This window comes from Podarcis melisellensis, assembly GCF_964234715.1.
Source record: "Podarcis melisellensis genome assembly, chromosome: 1".
In the NCBI taxonomy this organism is placed as follows: domain Eukaryota; kingdom Metazoa; phylum Chordata; class Lepidosauria; order Squamata; family Lacertidae; genus Podarcis; species Podarcis melisellensis.
Genome location: NC_138528.1, coordinates 43,999,877 through 44,017,701, shown reverse-complemented (window position 1 = coordinate 44,017,701; position 17,825 = coordinate 43,999,877). Strand labels below are relative to the sequence as shown.

Below are 17,825 nucleotides of genomic sequence, written 5' to 3'. Positions count from 1 at the left end.
GAAATTAATTCGTTCCGCAAGTCTTTTCGTCTTGCGAGTTTTTCGTCTTGCGAAGCACGGTTTCCCATAGGAATGCATTAAAAATCAATTAATGCGTTCCTATGGAAACCGCCTTCAGACCAGGTCCGGGGACAGTCTGTCCTCCGACCTCTTCTGAAGGCCGGCAGGGGGCGAAAGTCTTTGCTTCCCCCCCGCCTGCCTTCCCGGGAGAGCAGAGAAACGCAGCACTGCGTTTCTCCGCTCTCCCGGAAGGCAGGCAGGGGGGAGCAAAGACTTTTGCCCCCCGCCAGCCTTTAGAAGAGGTCCAGGACCTCTTCTGAAGGCGGGCGGGGGGCAAAAGTCTTTGCTCCTCAAAAGCCTTCAAAAGCCGTCCGGAGGCTTTTAAATCGCCCCGGGACAGTCCCGGGGCGATTTAAAAGCCCCCAGGAAGGCAGGCAGGGGGGACAAAGACTTTTGCCCCCCGCCCGCCTTCGGAAGATGTCTTGGACCTCTTCTGAAGGCTGGTGGGGGGCAAAAGTCTTTGCTCCCCCCCGCCTGCCTTCAAAAGCCGTCCGAAGGCTTTTAAATCGCCCCGGGACAGTCCCGGGGCGATTTAAAAGCCCCCGGGAAGGCAGGCAGGGGGGACAAAAAAGGCAGGCAGGGGGGAAGCGCTTCCCTGCTATCCCGGACTGCTTTTAAAATGCTGGCGGTGGGGAGCAAAGCCTTTCGGCCCCCGCCGGCCTTCCTGGACCTCTTCTGAAGGCCGGAGGGGGGGGGGGAAGGCTTTGCTCCCCACCGCTAGCATTTAAAAGAGGTCCCCAGAGATTTCCCTATGGGCTTTCTTCTTGCGAAGCAAGCCCATAGGGAAATTCGTTTTGCGAAGCGCCTCCAAAACGGAAAACCCTTTTGTCTAGCGGGTTTTTCGTCTTGCGAGGCGTTCGTCTTGCGGGGCACCACTGTATAATAAAGCACAAACTTTCTAACATTATTTAAATAAAACAAAAGGGCAATGGATAGCTTATTTCAGAAGGCTGTGAAAGCTATGTCTTAATAATAATAATAATAAATTATTTATACCCCACCCTCCCCAGCCAAGACCGGGCTCAGGGCGGCTAACAACCAATAATAAAAACAAGTTGATTAAAATACAATTTAAAAGATTAAGATACAATATTAAAACATTAGGATGCAGCCTCTTCACAGGAGGAGAAAGGAAAAAGAAAGAGGGGGAGCGAATCAAACTGATTCTAAGCCAAAGGCCAGGTGGAACAACTCTGTCTTACAGCCCCTGCGGAAATAAATCAGATCCCGCAAGGCCCTGGTCTCATGAGGCAGAGCATTCCACCAGGCCGGAGCCAGAGTTGAAAATGCCCTGGCACTGGTTGAGGCTAATCTAACTTCCTTAGGGCCCGGGACTTCTAGGGTGTTGCTATATATGGACCTTAAGGTCCTCCGTGGGGCATACCAGGAGAGGCGGTCCCGTAGGTATATCAGTTATACATGCATGCATACTTCCTAGGAACAGTTGCCTTAAAAATAAAAATAAATCAAGTGATAACAATTTACAAAGTTCACACTTTGGCTAGTATTGCAACTACTCATTGTATTGCTAATTAATTGTATGCAGCAGTGCATTTATTAAAAATTGTTTTTTTCCCCTGTAGGAAAATACAGCAGAGGAACAATTCTGGCTGTCAGTGTGAATAAAATATATTAATTCTAGACTCCCTGGGATATTCCTTTCATTCATAAAAAAACTCCACCCCAATTTCCATGCTGTTCAGTAAAAAGCAACAACTACTGATTGTATGCATGCTCGTATTAATTTATTTAAAACCTGTTTGAATCAGAAGAAGTGCAATCTCTCCAAATGATCTTCCCACCATTGATTCCTAGTGGTGTCATAAAAAGGAGACTCTTTGTACCTTCACAAATTTTAAAGAAACACATGCCCTCGTGATTTCAACATTTAGAATTTGTATATTTTATTCAGACAAGTCAAGAGCTGGTAGGAATCCAGTTTCTGTGGTCCAAGTTCAGAAGAGCGCTACGGGCAACATACTGATTTCTTTTTAGATACCCTTAATTGCCGTGGTGATTCACGAATGCTTAGGAATCCAGGAATGTAGGATACCTCAAACACACCGTATATGAGCGGTGCTTTCGTGTTCTTAATGAAGCAACAATGGAAACCAGAGCTATACGATGCATCCTCTTTTGTGATACTAGACTTGGCACACCAGTTATTCATGTCACTGCAGAATTAGTAGCGCACACACATATCCAGGCAAGAATTCCCCGAATTAGTCACACCCAATGGCTTAATCAAAGAGCATCTAAATTGCATTAGAGGTGAATGATTGAATAATAGTATAGTATCTATTTTGAAATGGATATGAGTGCTGCCATGCTTAGAAATTCACCCGCAGATGGTCCACTTGACTGACTTTTCACCCCACCCTCTTTGGTTTATCACCTGCCTGGTGGTAACAGATGAGCAATAGTGGAGTTTTTTTTAACTGATCTGCCCTGGCAGCAGGCCCTCTTGGCTGCATTGGGATTTCTCAGTGGTGAACTCCTTAGTGAAGCCAATTCCAGTGGAGAATGCTGTCAGTGAACCCAGCTTGCCAAAGGACAAACAGGAGCTCAAGTGGTTGTGGTTGTTATTTCATTTTATTTATTACCCACCTTTTACTGGCAGGTCCCAGCAATCTAAAACAGTGAAAACAGGTTAAACTCACAGCAAAAGGGTGAGCCCTGGCAACACACATGTCAGATGTCAAAGGTCAGAACAAAGGGGTGTGTCTAAGCTCCCACTTGTACATTCTTAGATCACCCATTTCCTGTCCCGATGAGAAAACAAGGTCCTAATGCATGTCCATGCTACACGTGTTGGACCGATGACATGTTGAGACATCCCTGTAGTTGTAATAGTAGCCATAATGTTCTGATCTGCCCCAGAATTAATGGCCTTATAGTGTGAACATCAACGTCCCCCAGTATCGATAGCCTGGGGGTGCTCAATATCATGTCCAAGACCAGCTCCGTATGCTCGGGATGTTGGACAAAGGGAAGGATGGTATGACAACAGAATCCATTGGCTCAGCACAAGGTGCAAACACTCTAGACACGTACCCATCTGGACAGGAAGCAAGGGGGGGGGGGAGAGAGAGATCAAATTCCTATGGTCCATGGCAAGGCTTTCAAATCTTTCTTGATGCTGGACCAAGTACCTTAGCGTACCAGCTGAGGAATACTAACTCCTTGCTGCTCACCCACCGAGGTCTTGGTTATATATGCCAGATCAACCTTATCCATAACTGAGTTGTAGATAGGAGAGATTCGACCCAGTGAGGGCTATGGCTGAAGGAATTTTCACTCCCAGCCCCGCTAATACTCTCTTCCTTTCTGCTTCTAACCGAAAGCCCAGCTGGTTGCATATCTCTCCTCTACATGCCTTATTCATGCTTGCAAATTTTACTGGATTAAGAGCCCTGTCCAATAAGGTTGGTGGTAACCCTGGGGCTGTTTCACAAATCAGAATTTTAACAGGAAACAGATTTGTTTCATGCTATCATGGTTCATCTCCAAGTCATCAAATATTCAGGTTTTTCTTTTTTGAAAATGTGCAAGTTTTGAGCATGATATCCTTGATTATCTAAGGACTTTTCTAGATGGCCTGTTTAGACCTTTTTAGAGGTAATTCCAATTTGCTTGTACAAAGTTTACATGGTGACTAATGTCTGGGTTTTATTGAGCATCTGTTCTGATTATTTCACAGGGTGGTTGGCTATATGACAACAAGCATTCATTCTGATTTGCTTATGGTGTATTTTACATGTCTTCTTGTTAATCATATATTTATTCCACACTTTTCAGTCGATTCCCCCCTCACTTTCTTTTTCTTTTTAAAAAATATTATTACAAAGAAAAATACTTTGTGTGTGTGGAGTATGGCTTTATAACATCCCCTACTTTCACATTCCAAAACAGGATAAAACTCACCTAATTAATAACAGAGTTTATGCATTGTAGCAAAGTCTCAAAACCTGAAAAATTATTTTCCCCTCACTTTCCATACAGCAAAACAGCAGGTTGTTTTTTTGTTTTGTTTAAAGTGGATCTGGTGTGCTGGGGTGACAGGGCACTTTCACTCACTTTAATTGTGCAAATCTAAAATTCTGATGTGCACATAAATCCCTCCTGGAAAGAACTGGCAGTCTGGAGGAGGCATGCTAAGGATTGTACAGGGTAATTGTTCCATAAGCAAATAACCTGACAGATTTGCCTGGATAGAGAGTGGAATGTAGGAGGAGACTTCCTGAAATTTGTTAAGGAAGAGAGGGGTGTAGCTCTGAGTCACTTTTTATACACTTGTTCATCTTCCTTAACTGGCTCAAAGTCTCTTCAAGGATCCTTCTCAGTTTTGGACTCTGAGGTCAAAGCACCACCTGCAGTGTACACATCCGAGATTTATATGGGTTCACCAGCCAATATTCTTCTGGTAAGTCTTCAACATTAGCTTTATTGTCTTGGTTGAGACAAACAAAATAATAATTATTGTGACTGCAAACTCAGTAAGCAAAGTATACCTAATTGTATACTTTTATCAATTTTGCATCTCACAGACTGGTAACCAACAGATTTCATGCTTGAAGGGTATTCTTTTTCAAATATGTCAGAACCTACATACTGCAAACAAGGATGGTATCTGGCAGGCAGGCATCTCAGTGCAGAATCACTGTAGAATTGCTGTGCCTACGTTACAAATCTTTCTATGTTGGTTCTGCCACACGTATGTAATATAGTGTAACTAAAAATAATGTGTTTGTAACTTAGATCCATTGAGATTCTGTTTTGCCTCCTAGGACCCAAACACTAAAACAAATACATATGGAAATGGAGAAGCAAAGAGGAAGTTTTTTGGAACTGAAAATTCATATGGGGCTGAAAGTCAGGTATCAGACAATGTATGTGTTTTTATTGCATGCCCTAACTTTGTCATTATACCTGATTGAATCTTTTCATATAATCATTATATGTGAGTATAACATACAGTTTTGAGGGGTCAGTACTTCAGCTAACAATATATTACCTAATATCCCTCAGGAATATTATAGTGCAAGTAATTTGGCGTGTTGCCCATTGTTTTGAGGAATCTAGTTTCTACCTACATATCATAAGTATATTGTTGTAAGAAGTATGATCTCCTCCCTTTCTAGCGGGACCACCTATGGAATAAATGCTGTGTGTGTTACACAAACTCATAGTGGAACATGCCTGTGATACCACTGATGGCAAAGCTACACAGTGCTCCCATGACCTCTACCCTCTGTGACTGTAAAACTAGTGGCTCATATTGCCGAAAGGGAACTTAATAGAAGATCTGTAGTCAAGGCAAAGTGCAGAGAAGCTGTAAGCCATTTTTATCCTCAACATTTCCAATTTCTCCTTGAGACTTATTGCTAAGTGCTTTTCAAACCTTTTAAAAAGGTTTGTTTTTATGTTTTTTTTTTTAAAGTGAAAGCTGGTGTCTGTTAGTGCGGATGATAATGAACTAGATGGACCAATTATTTAATTTGGTATAAAGTACCTTCATACGTCTGTGTGCTTGGGAACCTTGCAAAAAGTTAGGTCCTCTCTCATGAAGAGAGAGCTATCAGCATACAAGTTGTACATGTGTGGGATTGGTGGTGTCTGCAGGCCCACTCAGTGTATGGAAGTTGGGGAGATAGGGGCAGTGGGTGTCAGTGGTGTGCAGTCAGTTGACTAGGGGGACTAGGCTAATCGCCTAAATGGTCCAAGAGCCCTCCTGCCACCTTCCCAAAACCCACCTGGCTTTAGGAAGGAGGCAGCAGGGCTCCAGCATCCTGTCAGAGCCCTGACATCTCCTTTCCAGTGTCCAGGAAGCTTCTGTCTGGCTTAGGGAGCTGTGATGCTCACACGCACAACGTCAGGGACATCGTGATGTCACCGCCCATTGCCCTCACAAGCTGGCACCTCTGCCCCTAACTGTTTTCCTATGAAACAATTCACCGCACACTGGTGGGTTCAATATTACAGTTTTGAATGGTCTAGAAGGTGCTCTAGAATTCTTACTGATATGAAACTTTGTTAGGGCTTCACCAGACTTTGCTCTGAAATTAGTTTCAGGTCATATGCAAAAACCCTCTTGGTAGGCCTAATGCTCTGATCTTTTCTTTGCCAAAATCACTGAATGGGGGAAACAGCTGTACAGCAATTCCTCTTTCAAATTATGTTGCTGTAATGCAGCTGACCTGTTTTTTTCCTGGGGTGTGGCCACTGTCACTTGGTGACAGATTCTAGGAGCCATAGGTGACAGCTGAGTGCAGGGTGCGGACAAAAGGTGGACAAACTATCCCAGAAGGAGCATGACATGTCCCGCACCAAAGGTTCTATCCTGCTAACATAGTGCTTTGACTTCACCCCCAGAAGCGCACTCCATTGTCTCTTAAGACAGATGGATGCCAACTATGTCAACTTGTTTGAACATCAAACAAAGGCTAAAATTTGGGTCACATGGTAACTGCAGAAAGAATTCAGCCCATGTAGAAATGCTCGTGCCAAAATTACTTTCATGACCAATTTTCTTCACAACGTTTCCATACGATTTCTGTTACAGCAGTTACTCGATACAAGTGTACACTTTAGACTAATGTTGTTTGCTGGCATCTTTGCATACTTAGATGGTATCTCCATTACTGAGCCCAGATAATGTGTTTGTGGCATAGGATTTGGTATGGGACTGCTAATTATGGCTGGGAGTTAACATCAAAATGCAAACTGGATACTCCTTGGGTAGATATCACCCATGATACCTGAGTACAGTAGGAATGAAGACATGACAAATCTTTGTTTAAGAAAACATGAACAAAAACTGTTCATAGATTTTAAAAAAAGTTGAATCATTGTACGTGGCAGCCACATATTGTCCAAATAGGGACTTGTGTTTTAAAGAGATGGGCCCAACATTGTGAGTGATAGGATAGCACTTCAAAAGGAATGAGCAGGAAAAGATGCAGGGCACGACACAGCATAGGTTTAAGCACTGAATAATGAATGCAGCTAACTAAGCTCTTTTCTTTTGAGATGTTTAAGATAAAGTGGTTGTTGTTAACTCTGCTGTGTTAACAACATTCTTTAGTTGACCTCTTCTGTAATGTTTCATTCTGAAATATTTTGAAATGGTATTTTAGCTTCCTGTTAATCATGTTGCTTCAAATGTATGCTGGACTTTCTTCAGTGATGTTTTATCCCAGATTGTTTTATTTGATGTTTTAACATAGGTTGTAAACTGCTTTAAGATTTTTTAAAATTAAAAATATAAAGCAGTATAGAAATGAAATTATTATTATTATTGTTAATAATAATAATAATAATAATAATAATAATAATAATAATAATAATGTAGGCAATACGTTAGGGTGACAATGGACTGGGGAGTAACCATAGCAGTGTAATTGCTAGACAGGGCATTAACTGTAACCCTAGTGGGCCATTAGATCTATCTGGTGGGTTGTATCCAACTTTGTGGCCTGCAGGTTGTGTTAACTCAGCTTAAGAGCAGTTTTTTTTTTATTAGTTACCTGGGGAACAGACGGAGTGTTGAATAAGCTGATAGCCAACTGTAAATTGACACAGAGGACTGGGAAAATAGGCAGAACAAGCTGAATGACTTAATGAACTGGGGTTAATAAAACACATGTAATTCAGCATACAAAGAGCATAATAAAATGGTTTAGAGAGAAATAAATACTTTGTCATAGCTTGGGGTATCTTTAGATGAAAAGAATGGGAGAAGAGAGATATCAGGGAACTTTTGTTAAGCGTAACATGACCGTGTTCGTGCGTTCGACCGAGCTCCTCCTCCGGTCGAGTCCTCCGACGTGATTAACGACCTGAGCCTTTGATGAGGCTCCAGGCATGTTCCCCCATTACGCAGAGTATCCAGCATGCAGGGAAGGATGAGAAATATGAGCTACATTGCAAAGAGTTTTATTTCTAACTATGCAGACAGAAAAGAAAAAAACATCCTCTCTCTGTGAAAGCAGAGAGGCAACCGGAACAAAGGAGCAGGAAACCAGTAATATAAACATCCGTCTCCCGTCTCCTGTGAGACTTCCAACAGTCTGGAATCCCTGGAATGTAAACAGAGTTCTGTGACTCCAAGCACTGCACCAGTGGCACAAACAGAAACCTAACAGTGCCAACCTTCGAAATTCACAGTAATCTGAATTTTGCAATGCATTTCTTCACCCAAGCAATATGTAAAAAATGCATTTGCTAAGATAAAAGTATACATAATAATGCATATATCTGTAAAAGCAACATGCAAAAAGGCGTTATATTAGGAGGAAATATATGCAAAAATGTGTACAAAATTGCGTATAAACTGTGTATATTAGGAGAAATTAGCACTAGAATGGGAAAGAATCTTAGAGGGGACTTAAAAACCCCCTCAAACTGATGTGGAAATGTGAAGCTCTGAAGATTGGAAAAGCTGAAAAAGTGAAATGGACATATTTTCCCATCCCTAGTTCCATGCTTATATGAGTTTTTGATTCATTTATTGCTTCTGCAAGATTTATACACATATCTGGATATCTGTGTGTAGATTCTTCCTCTTGCTGGATGTGATCTTACAAGTGTAAAACCACCAGAATCTGGAATTGCAAGTGCTGTTTAGTGACAGATAGGGCTTTTATTGGTGTAATAAGGGTTGGTTTAATAAGTTTTGACAGTACTCACCACCTTTTTCAAATAACCTATGGTGCAATGTCAATGTGCTGCATGTACTGTATGCCACTGAAATTGTAGGAGCTTCATTCTGCTCCTGCTGTTGCTGCAGTGCCAGGGCACTTGGCATGGTTTGGCTTGTTCTGTTGTCCTAGCTCAGGGTCGTAGTTTGTTTCTCACCACACAAACCACAAGGGGAAACTAATGTTTGTTATTGTCTTTCCGTTTGTGGTTTGTCTGGGGAAGAAGAAGAGTTTGGATTTGATACTCCGCTTTATCATTACCCAAAGGAGTTTCAAAGCAGCTAACATTCTCCTTTTCCCTTCCTCCCCCACAACAAACACTCTGTGGGGTGAGTGGGGCTGAGAGACTTCAGAGAAGTATGACTAGCCCAAGGTCACCCAGCAGCTGCGTGTGGAGGAGCAGGGAATTGAACCCGGTTCCCTAGATTACGAGTCCACTGCTCTTAACCACTACACCACTCTGGCTCTCTGGGAAAACAAATCATGAGCCCTGGTTCGGATGACACAGCAAGCCAGACCTTGTCTCATTTTCGCAGAAAATATGGTTTTTAGACTTCTTATTTAATTGCAAAAGTACCTCCCTTTTCATTTCTTTACTGAAAAACAGTTATAGGATACTTACCACCAAGGAACTTAATAAGGAAGTCACACAAGTTGCTTGACATCAGAAAAGCTACATGAGAAGAAAGTAATAAGGATTGTGAATGTTGCTAACCAGCTTCGAAAGTAGTCAATAATGTTTCTAGGTGCTGAAAAAGCATTCCAGAAAATGGAATGGATTTTGTTTTGCTTGTTTCAAGCATTTTCAACTTTGGAGCTTTTTAATGAATAAAAATAATGTAAAACATAATGTAAGAACCCAGCCTAGGACAAGTACAAATCAAAATTACCTTCACAATGTAATTATGTAGTACAATAATGTAATGGTTATATGGGGTTGCTCGTGCGTAAGTTGCCACCACTCCTGGCTAGGTGGCCTGGTTAAACCTTTCCTGGCTGGACAGCCCTTCACTTCGTGGCTATTCAGTCGCTGGCAGAATCCGACAGTGGGCGTTTCTTAAACCTTTTCCAACATAAAAGTTGTTTGACGCCCAGTCTCCCCCTACTCTCCCTGCGCGGAAGTCTTCTGCGCAGGGAGGGAGTGGGTAGCGGAGGACCTGTGCTCTCCCCACTGGTGTCCAGTGAAGAGTCTCTGAGCCTGTTCTCTGCTTCCCCCGTTGGCCCCCCTCCATCCCTGGTGTTGCGCTGATTTCCCTCCCCAACAGGAGACCTGCCTCCCTCCCTGCTTGGCCCCTCTCCAGCATCGTCGGGGAGCCTCGCCTCCTCCTCTCGTTCCGATGGCAGTTCCCTGACAAATAAGTTCACACTTAAATGGTTACTAATGTCCAGCTATTCATAATACGAACAGCTTAAGTAATAAAGACCAACATATTGTACTCTTCAAAGACGCAGATCAATTCATGATCCCTGCTGAGTGAGTACCTTATACAGCCAAGAACCATTCCCAAAGTGTGGACTGCATGTTCCTTTTAAACAGGCAATGGACACAAGCTCAGAACCTGCAATTTCAGAAGGAAGAGCAAGTGCCTGTGTTCAAGTTAATGAGTTTTAAAGAGATGGGGGCTCAAATTTCTGAGCGACAGGCACTGTTTAATGTTTGGATAAGATATAAGGATTTGTTAGAAAAGAAAACCCCAAGATGGTTGTCACCAATGGAAGCGAAGGCACAGAAAAAACTCAATATGGAGGCCAAATGGCCGAATTATTGGGAAATTCTGGAACAAGATGGAGACAGCATAAAACTGCAGAGTTTTGAAAAATTAAAAAATAGAGTGCGAGATTGGCTCCATTACTACCAAATAATGGAGGTATATAACTTGGACAAAAAAGTTGGCTTCCAGGTGGAAAAATCAAAATTTGAAGCAGAATTGTTAGATCCCAAAATTAAGAATTTGTCAATAATGTATAACTTGCTGTTGAAATGGAACACTCAGGATGAAACGGTGAAATCTGCTATGATTAAATGGGCACAAGATGTTGGCCATAACATTATGATGGCTGACTGGGAACAGTTATGGACCACAGGTATGAAATTTACGGCATGTAATGCCCTAAGAGAGAATTTAATGAAAATGATTTATAGGTGAGACTGAAGGTACATTCTTTCACCTTTGGTGGAAATGCCCAAGGATTAAGACATTCTGGGAGATGATTTATAATGAAATGAAAAAGGTATTCAAATATACCTTCCTGAAGAAACCAGAGGCCTTTCTCCTGGGCATGGTCGGCCAATTGGTGCCAAAGAAGGACAGAACTTTTTTTATGTATGCAACAACAGCAGCAAGAATACTCATTGCGAAGTATTGGAAGACACAAGATTTACCCACCCGGGAAGAATGGCAGATGAAGTTGATGGACTATATGGAACTGGCGGAAATGACTGGCAGAATCCGAGACCAGGGAGAAGATTTGGTGGAAGAAGACTGGAAAAAGTTTAAAGACTATTTACAGAAATACTGTAAAATCAATGAATGTTAGAAAAATATTGGAATGAAGTTATATGGCTTTAGCAGAAATGTTATAAGGAACTAAGTACAAATAGATTGTTAAAGCATTAAAGGGAAAAATAAGGTTAGAATATGTTAAGATAAATTACAGGACAGAAAACAGAGGAAGATGGAAAGGAATTGCTGAAACAGTTAACTGAAGTGCAATACAAAAAGGGAGGTGTGAGGAGGTCGCTGAAACAAGTGAATGAAAGATAAGATATTGAAATTATTGGATGTGTTTTTAATTGTTTTGTTTTGTTTTGTTAATTCAATGTTCTATGTAGTGTTTTTGCTTTTGTAATGTATCGTATTGTCTTGTTTAATTTTTTTTCTTCTTTTTGTAATCTTTAAACTGTTAATAAATATTATTTTTTTAAAAAAATTCTGAGCGACAGGGTAGCATTTCGAAAAGAACGACTAGTGAAAAGATGTGGGACTCCGTCCAGCATAGATTTAAGCATTGGGGAATGGATGTGGCTAATAAAGCTGAGGAAAATATGATGGGATATGATTCTGCTAATGTGCAGATGTAGGCAACAGGATGGGGAGTAACTGTAGTGATATAAATAAATAAATTTATTAATGTAAATGCCAGACAGACAGTAAAAACAGGGTGTTGGTTGTGGCTCCAGTGGAACATCATACTAGCTGATGGGATGTGTACAGCTTTGTGACTTGCAAGTTGTGTTGACCAAGCTTAAGGGCAGTTCTTTCATTAGGTACATGATCACCTGTTGATTAAACTGGCATCCAATTATAAATTGACACCAAGGCTGGCCCTGGACAAGCTGAACGACTTCAAGAAGTGGGAGTAATAAAAACATATGTAGTTCAGCATTCAAAGAACAACAAAATGACACTCTCTTTTTTTGCATTGCTTGGGAACTTTTCAGGTCACAATCATGGAAGATGAGAGCAAATATGGCATCTTTGCTGAACCCAACAAGATGGTGAGCCATGTTTGTGATGCAGCTTCAATGAACGTCAGTGTAATTCTTGAGTGGATCCGGGTGTGGATTTTTGGGTAGAATTATAACTACTATAATTTTCAGTCCCAGATTTCTTCCCTGTGCTCCTTCTCTTTGCATTGTAGTTATAAACACTGTAAGGGAAAACACATGTTAATTTTCTTAGAGGGAAAACAGCTTGGGAAGGACAATTAAAACAGGCATATGCATGCTCTGTAGATTGATCATATCATGAATATTGCATGTGGGTTGGGTAGGAAAGGTTGTAACTTTTAAGCAGGAAGTTGTAGAACATAATCAATCAGCTACTTGTAGGAATCCTTTGTGTGTGGTGTTGAATGAAAGATGTATCTGATGCATACAAAACAATTATGCAAATGATGCCTGTGGTAACATTTTACATTGCACAAGGCTGGGAAGCCTTAACAAATGCAAGAGTGAAGTCACTGGTTTAAAAACATTGGAATCTGAGCACTATGCAGTTTGCTTCACCTGCTACGTGACTAAGCTCAGGAAGCAGAAAAACTTAGTAAAAGATATCCATTCGGGTTCCTTCTATTGTATGTAGAGACCAGTGATCTCAGTTATTCCATGCTGAAAATGTATAGGAGTTTTCATTTTAATTGATGAAACATTTTAATTGATGAACCCTGCGTTATGTTACATTAATGCCCACTTGGGAGGAAATGGGTGAGATTTATGTTCTCTAATTTTTTCTTTTAAAATTTTAATTAATGGTTTCCTGCTGGGGCTAGTATCATGGCATACCCTCCCATTTTTCCCTAACAAAAACCCAGGACATTTCCCACCCACTCGCTGCCTCCCAGCCTTGCCCTTTCAACCAGCCCTCCCCACCCCACCCCCTCACCCTCACTGCTTGCCATCTCTGCCTGCCATATGCCCCACTCACCCTTGCCCCCTTGCCTGCTGCATGAAACCGGGGCACCCCAAGATGAAAGCAGAACCCAGGGTGCCTTCTAAAAAGTGGGGCCATCCCACTTACAACGGGACACTTGGCAGGTGTGTCATGGCACTTATGGTGGGGGGGGGGGGAACAGGACCTGTACACAAGGCTGGAATACAGCTGGAGGTTATCAATAAAGGTTAAAACAAATAGAGGCTATCTTTGGCAATTATTAGAATTGTTCTTATGAACAAAGGATAGGTACAACGCAAATGGCAATGAGTTGGTTTAAAAAAACACCACAAAACCCACAGTGTGCTGTGTTTTTGTTTCGTTGCATTTGCGTGTTCAGACCCAGAAACCTTTCCCCTAAATAAATTCACACATGACTCAAAATTTTGGTTTGGTTTTTTGGCATAATTTAGGCCACAACTTTATTGATTACAGAAAGTGACTGGTTGCATAGGCTCTGGTTCGACTAGCTCCCTGCCATGCAGGTAGCGCTGACCCAAGGTTCCAGCATAGGTCAGCCAAGGGTGAACACCTGGATAAGCGGAAAGCCGGGAACAGGCTAACTCCACCACCCAAATGTCCCTCTGGACTCAGGCACGGGCACAACCCCCTCTCAGGGGTTGACCAAACCATTGAGTCCCTGGATTCCTTTAACGGAATACATAGGGATGGCGAGAGTGTTCTCCCATCCCTATCACCTGAACCAGAGCCTATCCGCAACCTTACAAGTTGTGACAATTTGCTATGCAGCAGGCGAAACCGAAATGGCAACAGCCAATCAGCCAAGTGGGGAAAATTCCTGCCATGCCCCTGTTCCAATGACAGACAACACACGACGGCATAGCAAGGTCAAGTAAAAACCCCTAAAAGTAGGGAGAGGTGGGCAGGTGTTCCGAATGCACGCGCCAAAAGAGGAAGCTCTGGGTCACGTGCATGGGCATAAATAGGTCCCTTGAACCGTTTGGACTGCGTCCCATTGGCCAGATTGCACCCAGTTTCGAGGGACCTACCAATCGGGTGTTGTGGCTTACCAATCATACCCACCCACAACACAGGGGGTCGGTTTTCCAGGTCTCACCTCAATATGTGTCCTCTTTAAGCATGTCAAGTGCAAGTAGATGAATAGGTACCGCTCTGGTGGGAAGGTAAACGGTGTTTCTGTGCACTGCTCTGGTTTCACCAGAAGCCGCTTAGTCATGCTGGCCACATGACCCGGAAAAATTGTCTGTGGACAAATGTCGGCTCCCTCAGCCAGTAAAGCGAGATGAGCGCTGCAACCTCAGAGTCGTCTGCGACTGGACTTAACTGTCGGGGGTCCTTTACCTTTACCTATTTTATCTTTTACTACTGTGCTCTTGTGATATCTATTACTTTTTCTTCTTCTTCATGGTGAACTGTCTTGAGCGTTGCCCAGATAAAGGATTCACTTTAAGTGTTCCTTATATATTTCTCCTTTCTCCACTTTGCCTTTCAGGTACAGGTACCTCCCTTTTGTTTGCTCTCTGTACGTGTTATAAGAATTAGAAATCTCCAGCGAGCAGATGTGTGTGAGTATCTGGCAGATCCTAAGTAGCTATAAATCTGTCTCACAAAATGCTGGCATATAAATATGGATTGATTTAATATTAAGATCCTTTTTAAATATTGACTTTAAATGTTTATGTATGTAATGATATTTAAATAAATTTATTTAGTGAAAAACATTTAATGAATATTTTCATTCATTTTATGTTGTTACTGTTTAATGGAAGCCACAGTAGTCATTAGCACTGTAAGCTCTGTTGACATGTTGGTGTTGCTTGGCCAAATTCAGTTAGACAGATGTGCTAGCAGGAGACAGTGCAATAAGTCACCTTTGCACAACAGGGCTTTCCCCCATCTCCTTCCACCATGCACCCCCCAGGCCCCCCAAAATTGGCTCTGAAAGGTCAGAAGAACCCCTAAACAGTGTGCAGGGGGAGAAGAGAGGAGATTGCTTTGTGTGGGAAGCAGAAATACTTGTGCTGCCATAACACAGCACAACAACGTGGAATTCCTCCCAAAATTCCTTGCCTGCCTATGCTGTCTGTTGAGAAGGAAAAGGCAGATGCTACTCTTTGCATTATGAAATATAGCATTTAGAACACCAATTGCAATAGCCACTAACAAGGTTTCCCATAGTCAAAAAAAAAAAAAAAAAAAATCCTTCCAGTAGCACCTTAAAGACCAACTAAGTTAGTTCTTGGTATGAGCTTTCGTGTGCATGCACACTTCTTCAGATACACAGATAACATGGTTTCCCATGTTATCTGTAGTCATAGTATCATTTCAAAAGAACATAATCCTGTAATTAATTATTTGCCAGAAGAGCAGCCTGTTATTCAACAGGATTTAGATAGGAAAATGATTAATAGGACTGACTTATTTGATATCTTGATCCTAATACCGTGAACATGAGATTACAAGATCCAAATTACAAGATCCAAATTACAAGGTGTATGTTAGGACAACAACCTTCTTTTAATTCACAGGTGGCTAGGGTGTGGCCCTCTAGATCTAGCTAGGGCTTAACTCCCACCATTCCTGACCACTGAGCATGCTGGCTGGGGCTGATGGGAGTTGGAGTTCAATGAATCCACTCACCTTCTATGGTGGGCGGTGTTGCGGCCAGACCACAGTGATCCAACCAATGGCTGGATGGATTGCCCTGCTGGCAATTGGCCAATGCCATCAGTCTTAGGACAGTTGTTCCCTGGGGAGTGGGCCCAACTGAGCAATGAGCAGCACTTGGACCCGCTCCCGGGGGGTGGGATAAATTGTGGCCTGCCTGGCGTTCTTCCTCTGCCTTTTAACATCTGGGGTGGAGGACACAGGTACACCAACCATGTTTTAATTGATAGAGGACACTATATTTCTAGATATAGCACTTTGTAAAATAAGAGCGTATCTGTCTTTTTGAGACTAAATGACTTGAAAACCCCCCAAAACAAATACATAGAAAGACAAATTGGTTGTTATGTAAGTACAGTCATACCTCGGGTTGAATGTGCTTCAGGTTGAACGCGTTTGAGTTGCGCTCCGCGGCAACAGGGAGCGCGTTACTTCCAGGTTTTGCCGCTTGTGCATGCGCTCAAAATGACGTCACACGCATGTGCGGAAGCGGTAAAACGCGACCTGTGCACGTGCACACGCAGACGCACTGTTGCAGCTTACGTTGCGTTCAGGATGCGAACGCGGCTCCGGAACGGATCCCGTTCGCATCCCGAGGTACCACTGTACTCAATTCAGTCAAGAGCTTCTTTATTGCTTGACTGGTTGCACAAGCATTTCTGTTACTATTATATACAACCTATCTACATTCTTTGTTTATCTCTCCATCATGGTATAATCTCAGTCTAGTAATTAACAATGCTGACACAGCAAAACTCACAGTATCAGCAGCACACATTGTCTTACTTCTAAACTTTTTGTCAGTCTGCGTCCTGACAGTGTGTGTATGTGCTTTCCTTGTGCGGAAATTGCAGCCTGCAATTTCCTCCCTTTATTTGCACCTCCAGCTGACACCAATCAAGCCTAGAGTGCCATTCCTACACACTAAAGAAAAGTTCTGGAACCCTCTTTAAAGCTTCCAGGAACTTTTATCTGTTTCGTAAAGAATGTTTTCCTAACATCATTTGCTAATGGCCAGATGAAAAACATCTCAAATAGCAGTAATCCAGCCTGGAATGAAACCTTCTCTTTTAGAATCTAGAGTATGGTGAAGGTGAGGTGAGAATACATTGTAATTGGTTTTAACTGGTTGTTGTTGTTGTTTTTAAAACATGCAGTAAGTCCAAGTGATTGTTACATAAGTTTGAGGTTACCGACAGCTTCCTATGGTAATACCCGGACGAAAGCCATCTCAAATAGTAGCGATCCAGTCTGGAATGAAACCTTCTATTTTAGAATCCAGAATATGGTGAAGGTGAGGTTTTCACTGGTTGTTTTTATTGATTTTAGTAAAAAGAAAAAAAAAACACCTACCATGTTGATAAGTACAACAGCAGAAATCATTTAGTATGTAACTAGAGGGTTAATTCTGTTATCACTAAGTCAGCTAAGCCAGAAGGGCTGGAGGACTTATGAAAGAGTATCACAATAAAATCATGTTTGTATCTATTAGATTAACATATGGTACCCAGTGACTGTCCTTACCTAAGTTATCTTGTTAACTGCAGCGATGTGTCATGTGGGAACAGCTCCCACATATGGTCTGCATATGAAGGAGGCCTGAGTGTGGTTCGAAGTATATAGTGAAAAAGTCACCACAGATCTAAACAAGTTTCATAATTTTCATTAGTCTCTCTTAGATCAGATTTCTATATAATCTCCTGGGACAGCTCTAAAGTCTAATTACAGGGAGCATACAACTCATTTTTCACAATAGCTCCACTGGGTACCAGTTCGTTCCAGGCACAATTTGAAGTGATGGTTATGACCTATAAAGCTCTATACGGCTTGGGTCCCAGCTATTTGAAACACCATATTCCGTCATATGAACCTGCCTGGGTTATGTGATCTTCGGGGCAAGCCCTTCTCTTGGTCCTGTAACCCTCACAGACATGCTCCCTGTGGAATGCCCACTCTTTAGATGTCAAGGAAATAAAGAACTATA

At 42.1% G+C, this 17,825-nt stretch overlaps 1 protein-coding gene across 1 annotated transcript in view; it reads left to right on the top strand.

The window, feature by feature from the left end:
* The first annotated feature begins 4,390 nt into the window (after positions 1 to 4,390).
* The window catches only part of LOC309377922 (cytosolic phospholipase A2 epsilon-like), a 35,515-nt gene continuing 22,080 nt past the window's right edge, over positions 4,391 to 17,825 (top strand). The window contains exons 1-5 of the mRNA XM_081925612.1: positions 4,391 to 4,483; positions 4,848 to 4,949; positions 12,202 to 12,291; positions 14,667 to 14,739; positions 16,999 to 17,135. Coding sequence (XP_081781738.1) covers positions 4,457 to 4,483; positions 4,848 to 4,949; positions 12,202 to 12,291; positions 14,667 to 14,739; positions 16,999 to 17,135 — 429 coding nt within the window. The 5' untranslated portion in view covers positions 4,391 to 4,456. The remainder of the gene's footprint in view (positions 4,484 to 4,847; positions 4,950 to 12,201; positions 12,292 to 14,666; positions 14,740 to 16,998; positions 17,136 to 17,825) is intronic.